The following is a 7,533-nucleotide window of genomic DNA, read 5'->3' as shown; positions in this document are numbered from 1 at the left end:
GTGTGTGTGTGTGTGTGTGTGTGTGTGTGTGTGTGTGTGTGTGTGTGTGTGTGTGTGTGTGTGTGTGTGGGATGTTTTCCCCCATGATGGAGCAGAGAGGCCCCCTGGAAGTGACTGATTGTCTGCGACCCGTCCAGAACCGTCTGGTTCCGTCTGGACCTCTGACGGGACCAGCATGCGGATCGTAGGAAACCTGCAGAGGAGAGAAATGAGAACATGAAGTTCATAAAGCATCTAGTTTGGTTCGGTTGATTATAACGTTAAGTTTGTTCATAATAATGTGCTGGAAGACAGAAAATGAAAACTAAACTAGACTAAAAGACAAAAACCTTTTTATTTAAAAGTCTGCAGCTGATTGGACCGAGTCATTTCCTCTGCAGATCAAGCATGAGGCGACAGTGGGGGGGAAACTCCTGCAGAACCAGCAGAAGCCACTTGGATCCTGGTTCTTCTTCATGCTGATGCTCAGTTTGAACTGCAGGAAGTAGTCTTCCTCACCTGTGGATGAAGAGGAGCCGCTGATTGGCTGCTGGTCTTAACGAGCATATTGCCTGCTGTTGTGGATACATGTTGCCAACAGGACTTTAATGTCTGTTGCTAGGCAACCAGGAGGGCATTGTAGTAAACATGGAAACGGTTCTGATCCTCAGACTGTAAACATCTAGACCTTCCATAATCAATCGGGTGCTTAATCCACCTAGATAATCTATAATCAATGAGTTATAGATCATTAGATATTAGCTAACCCCCAACTTCAGCTTTATAAGTTGTTCCTTACGGGTTCTGTCTTTATGTTTCTGTGGATGTAAATTAGTTCTGCCATATTTTGCCAGTCAGTGCTGCCCTCTATGGGTTGGACTGTGGTACTGCAGGTGAATGTTCCTATTGGTTCCAGCTTGGTCAGTGTCACTAAGCCCCGCCTCCAGGTATCAGCTACCTGAGACACGCCTCCTGGTGGCGAGTCAGGAGGAGGAACAGCTGGCGTGGTTGGCATTGATCGCTGCCCGTCTCTTGGCTCCGCCCACTTTGGTGGAGGTTTTCTACATGTGGGCGGGGCTAAACCCTCTCAGGGTCAGCTCCAGTCTGATGATGCAACTCAGATTATTGATCATCAGATTATTGATCATCAGAACGTCTCTGGTTGATGTTTGATCTGGAAACAGAACCAGTTCAGAACCAGTAAGAACAGAGAACCCAGCAACCGGTAACATGTTGCTGGGTTCAGTCTGCAGGTCCGGTTCTGACGGGTTCTTCTGAAATGGATCATAGTGAAACTGGAGAGCCAGAAAACACCAGTAACTTTATTATTCTACAACTCAGCCTCTTTCTGTTGATCTGGTTCTGTTTTCTCACAGTTTGGATCAGAACCGGTCGGATCCAGATGGATCTGGAATCTCCTCATAGAGCAGGAGGTTCTGCCTCGGTATCCCTCACTGGACCAGGAGTTTAGTGAGGAATCACAGACTATTGATAGATTATTGATAGATTTATTAGTGATGATCAGTGAAGTTCATCAGAACCGGATGGTCGGATCCAGAAAGCTCTTTGGTCTTTATAGAGGAGTCAGTGAGAACTTCAGGGCCGGTTCTGTTTCTGCCCCGTTTATCCATCCGCTCATCGCGGTAACCATAGCAACCGCTAAGTGCATTAGCAGGGAGCAGCTAACCTGATTACAGGGAGAGAGTCCTGCAGAGGATGGAGGGAGCAGGTTCTGGTTCCGACTGGATCTGACTGCTACTATAGTTTTCTGACTGGATCTAACCTGTTCTGACTGGTTCTGATTGGTTCTGACTGGTTCTGATTGGTTCTGACTGGTTCCTGCTCTGCTGAACATGCGGCAGCCTGAACCATGTTTGGACCCAGAGACCCGGTTCTACTGCTCCGGTGTGGTGGACTCTGTGGTCCGGCTGTCGGCCCAGTAGAACCTGCTCAGCTGTCTGCTGAAAAGGGGATGGTTTCCATGGTTACGGCTGTTTTAGGTCATTTCCTCTCTTCTGTCTCTGTGTGGCAGCAGCTTCTGGATCAGAACCAAAGGATCGGGGTCTCTGGAGGTTCTGGTCCATCAGCATTCTCCTTCTGCTCTGGGTCGGTGTGGTTCTGCTGGTACCGGGTCAGATAGCTGCTGCTGTCCTACATGGCTGGCTGTGGCCTAGTTAAAGCTGCAGAGGCAGTGATGGATGACGTCCCGCCTCCTCTCCGACCCAGTTCTCCAGAACCAGCGGCGCAGTGCGGTGAAGCTGAGCGGACCTCAATGGGACCTGCAGCAGCCTGTCTGGTTCTGGTTCTGGATGGGTCCAGTAATGATGTAACGGTCAGTTTGGGTCAGCAGAACATGGGGGAACCGTTTCCATGGTAACCTGTGGTTTTACCACCAGCAGAACCATCAGAACCGACCCGCCTGCTCCTGCAGCAGCCGGAGGTTCTGCTCCGATGTGAGCGGTTCTGGAGAGCGGCGTGGGCGGCTGAGAGCGGCGTGGGTTTCTGCAGCGCTGCGGTTGCCGTGGTGATCAGCTGATGCTCGAAACGTGAAAGAGCCAGAGAGCTTTCTGTCCGCTCGGATCAGAACCACAGAACCTGCAGGCTCAGTGGATCACGGTTTGGATCAGAACCGGAGGTTGGAAATGTTCTCCAGAACCAGCAGATTTATCCCAGCGCTCCCAGTTAAACTCTGGCCTCCGGCCCAGTTAAAGTTTGTCTCCCAGTCGGGTCTTTGTGCCGCTGTCAGCAGCTTCATGAGTTGCTGCTGCCGCATTGCATGCTGGGACGGCGTTACCATGGAGACGTGGCAGTTTGCAGGGTAATGTCTGCTTCACTGAGGACGTGGACAGAGACGGGAGGGGACAGGATGGGGGACGTGTTGTCCTTCCTCCAGGCAGGCGAATCAGAACAGAGAAACCTTAATCTGGACTCTGTGTGAACGGACTGAACCGGTTCTGGTTCCTGAGCTTTCTGCAGATCGACCAATCAGAAGCCTTCATTTCCCCTTTGATGTTCAGTCTGGTTCATTTTGCTCTGACACATAAATGTGATGATGTCATCAGAACCAAGTCCAGATCTCCAACCTGCAGAAACGCTTTACTACTGCAGGCGGTTGTCATAGCGCCCCGTGTGTGTGTGTGTGTGTGTGTGTGTGTGTGTGTGTGTGTGTGTGTGTGTGTGTGTGTGTGTGTGTGTGTGTGTGTGTGTTCTGATCCCATCTTCATCATCAGCGTATTTTTAGCGTAGCAACACCAGCAGCTCCACTGACTGGTTGCTGAGCTCTGAGTGGGAGGAAGTCACCAAGTGTCCCAGCCGCTTCACTTCCTGCTCTGGCAGTCGGCTCCTCTGATTGGACGGTTTGAGGATCAGTGGGCGGGGCCTCTGCTCAGGTCATTGAAGATTCTGATGACTCAAACGTGGCAAAGAAAATTTAAACTGGAAAAACTGAATCTGATCAGCTGGAGCTGAATAAAGAGAGGAAAAAAATAATAAAGTTTTTAGATTTTCTGTACACTTTTCATCCTTTTTCTTTTTTTTAGATTTTCTTTCTTTACATCATTCTGTCTTTCCTTTTGTACTTCTGTCTCTTTCTTCACAGAGGAACTCTCACTCTTTTTACCAACCAGGAAGCTTTACAGCTTATAAATCAGAGTGAATGTTGCCTAGCAACAGCATTAACTGCGTCTCTGCACTGCCAGGTTTCATCCTGCTGCTCTGATGTCCTGCAGGGACCCGGATTCACCAGCAGGGGGCAGCGCTCCCTCAGCGCTCAGGAAGAGCCGTTTGTAGGGCTGGAGTCAGGCTGCAGCCAATCACAGAGCAGAGCTCCAGTCACATGACTGGGAATCAGACGTAAAACATCAACAGATGTTGACCTGAGAGGCTGCTGCGTTAGACTAAGTACACCCCATCACTAAACTAAGTACACCCCATCACTAAACTAAGTACACCCATCAGTAAACTAAGTACACCCATCAGTAAACTAAGTACACCCCATCAGTAAACTAAGTACACCCATCAGTAAACTAAGTACACCCCATCACTAAACTAAGTACACCAATCAGTAAACTAAGTACACCCCATCAGTAAACTAAGTACACCCCATCAGTAAACTAAGTACACCCCATCAGTAAACTAAGTACACACCATCAGTAAACTAAGTACACCCCATCAGTAAACTAAGTACACCCCATCAGTAAACTAAGTACACCCCATCAGTAAACTAAGTACACCCCATCAGTAAACTAAGTACACCCCATCAGTAAACTAAGTACACCCCAGTAGCTCCTGGTTCTGTGGTTCTGGTCCAGATCAGTCCACTGAGGTTCCTGCTCAGCTCTCCCACCTCAGTGTTTCAGTTAGAAGTTGGGCTTTGACTAGGCCAGTTCCACACATTTCCATCCGTTCTGTTGTGCTGCTGGGTTCTGATGGTGACCCGGTTGGTTGTATTGGACTCCAGAACAGTTTGGTCTATAGAGGAGCTGATGGTGGTCAGTTTGGATCCCGCAGCATCACTCCTCCTCCACCGTGCTTCACTGGCCGTCTCTCTCTGTCTCTGCAGGTTTCCTCCAGTCGTCCCGGCTGGCCAATCAGAGCCGCTCTCAGAGGGTCCCGCTGATCCCAGCAGCAAGTAGCCGGTGGGCGGAGCAGCGAGCGGCGGTGGGGGCGGAGTCACGGCGAGGTCCTCATGACGTCGGTGGCGGCGGAGTTCGACCACATGGAGATCCAGCAGCAGTACAGCGACGGCGTCAACAACCGCTGGGACGCCGACGACTGGGACAACGAGAACAGCTCAGCCCGCCTCTTTGAACGCTCACGCATCAAGGCGCTGGCAGGTAGGACTGCTGGTTACACTGGGACTGCTGGTTACACTGGGAGGAGGATATTCTGAGTCCTGTCTCTTTAAACTCTCCCCTCTGATTCTGCTGTTTCCGTCCTGAGCTGGGTAAGTTAACCAGGTGGTCAGGTTAACTTACCCAGGTAACTCTGGGTTCTCTGAGAGCCTCCAGCTTCACCTGCTGGAGCAGAAACATGATTTGATCCTCAGCTTTCCTTCATCTCTGGTTCTTCTGCTGGTTGGTTTCTAGTCAGTTTCATGCTAAGCGCCCCCTAGAGGAGAGGTTCTCAAACTTGGCGCCCTGTAATTTGACAGAAAACGGCTGAACAGTTCTTGGTACCTGGTGACCCACATGGATGTATTTACTTAATTCTCTATTTATTTAATAAATACATAAATATAGATTTAGATTACAGTTATGGATTTGTTGGACTTTTTATTTCCTAATTTAAGATTTATAGTTCAATATTTAATGGCACATTGACTAACTTCATTTCACATTTAATGACCTTATGATAAAGTTATTAGTTTAGTGTTTTCGTATTTATGCTCTCCATGAGGGGTATGGTAACCCATCATCATGATTCTGAAGCTTATGACCCTCTGCTAGGTGTCTCGTGCCCCCTGGGGGTCCCTGACCCTCACTTTGGGAACCCCAGGCTTACAGAGGCATCAGACTGGGAGCAGGAAGGTTTTTATGGTGGTTAAAGTTTTTCTGGAAGCTCAGGATCAGATCAAGATATTTATCCAAATGTTCAGCAGATTAAACCAAACCTGAGTGAAATTAGACTCATTAAAGAAACCCGCTGGTTCTGCCCGGTATCAGGAAGGTTCTGTAGCGATTTGGGTCACATGATGTCACAGAACTGAGATGCATCTCATCAGCAGAAGCTCTTTAACTCGTTACTGAAGTGAATCTGGAGTTAATCTGGTTCCTGTGGCTGGTTTCCTGATTTCTCTCAGGTCCCAGCTGCAGCACGGTGGTGGTTCTGAACAGTAGTGGTTCTGAGTTAAACGAGCTTTCTGCTCCTCAAGCTGAAGCTCTGAATCCTGAACAGGATTTAAACCTGAGAGCAGCTTCATCAGCTCTACAGGAGTCACACAGCCTGGTCCAGTAGGGGGCGCCAACGAGCTGCAAGAGAACCAGCATTATCCAAAATATTCCCATAAACATCATAAATTTGTTCAGATTTTTATCTAATTATTGTTTATTAGCCAGTGAATAATGACTTCATGTCTGGTTCCTCCAGTTGATCCCTGCTGGTTGACCTGAACTTTCATCTGGGATTATTTTATTAGTGGTTGTTGGTTCTAATCCTGATTATAATCCAGATTATCTCAGGTTGTGTTTTCAGTCTTTCTGCTGCTCATCTTCATCGTGTCCAAACAGCAACAATAACTCCTCTTCATCAGTCTGATGCAGATCACGGGTCGGCCGCCGCCGCTAGCTCACATGCTGCCTGTGTGTGTGTGAGTGTGTGTGTGTGTGTGTGTGTGTGTGTGACTGCGGGTGTGTGTGTGTGACTGTGTGTGTGTGTGTGTGTGTGTGTGACTGCGGGTGTGTGTGTGTGACTGCGGGTGTGTGTGTGTGTGTGTGTGTGCTCTAAATAATTCAGCGTCCTGCCGTGTTAAATATGCAGCAGCCTGTTGTTTACATGGGGGGCGGGCGGGGCCCGGGGCCCGGTGCATCTTTCTGCTTCCTAATCTGATTAACTGGAGAATGTTCTGCTGGAATCTCTGACTGGACCAGAGGACCGGTCTGGTCCAGTCTGTTAGGAACCAATCAGTTGGTGGGTTTCCCTCTGGTCCGGTCAGAACCCTGATCCATGAGTTCAGCGGCTGGTTTCTGTTCCAGTGACGGGTTGAAGGATTCTTGGCGGTTCTGATCGGACCTCAGCTGGGTCACCTGGTTCTGGAAACGGGTCTGATCAGCTGGAACAATGGGTCCTTTCAGATTCCAGACGCTGCTGTTGCTCCTGGTTTCCTTCCTGAAGCTCCGCCTCCTCCTGGAGTTGAACCGGGTTAGGCCTTAAAGGGACAGTAGCATGAAAAACCTGCTTCTTAGCGTTAGATCATGTTATGATGCTAACCCCTCATCAAATTGTTGAGAAATTGTTTAGTCTCCATGGCAACCACTCAGCTGAACAAAACGGCTCAGATGAGCATCGTCCCCACTCAGCTCCTTCTTAAAGAGACAGAGGCCCAATTTCAAGATGTTGAATTACAAAGTTAAACTTCTATAACGTCACATTTGATACATTGTTATAAGAACTGATTGACTAACACAGAAACGGGAAGCATCAGTCAAACTTGAGCCTTACTCAGATTATAGGAATCAAACGGCCGGCCTCCCTGACCTCCTCAGCATCGTTGGGCGTTTCGCTAACCTCTGTCTGTATTTGGTCTGTATTTGGGGATCAAACAGAAATCTTTACGTTTTGTCGCAGTAAACATTTTATTTCCACCTCAGAGTTTCTCCAGCTGTTGAAGTTTCTCATTAGATGTTTCTGACCATCAGCTAAACATCAGGAGAGGAAAACCTTTAAATGTCATGTGGAAAATGTGTGACTGTCCCTTTAACTGACAGTTTGGCCCAATCAGAACGTCTCTGGACCCGATGCAGCCATTCAGACCTTTCATTAGCCTGAAAGCTGGTGTGTGTGTGTGTGTGTGTGTGTGTGTGTGTGTGTGTATGTGTGTGTGTGTGTGTGTGTGTG

General features: G+C 48.6%; 1 protein-coding gene across 1 annotated transcript in view; it reads left to right on the top strand.

Annotated features, from left to right (window-relative positions):
* LOC103477426 (spectrin beta chain, non-erythrocytic 1-like) overlaps positions 1-7,533 on the top strand; it is a 78,770-nt gene that overhangs the window by 15,439 nt on the left and 55,798 nt on the right. The window contains 1 exon segment of the mRNA XM_017308877.1: positions 4,541-4,814. Coding sequence (XP_017164366.1) covers positions 4,667-4,814 — 148 coding nt within the window. The 5' untranslated portion in view covers positions 4,541-4,666.

Source organism: Poecilia reticulata, linkage group LG15, assembly GCF_000633615.1.
Source record: "Poecilia reticulata strain Guanapo linkage group LG15, Guppy_female_1.0+MT, whole genome shotgun sequence".
Lineage (NCBI taxonomy): Eukaryota > Metazoa > Chordata > Actinopteri > Cyprinodontiformes > Poeciliidae > Poecilia > Poecilia reticulata.
The sequence above is the reverse complement of the archived record's forward strand: the minus strand, read 5'-3'. Positions and strand labels throughout refer to the sequence as shown.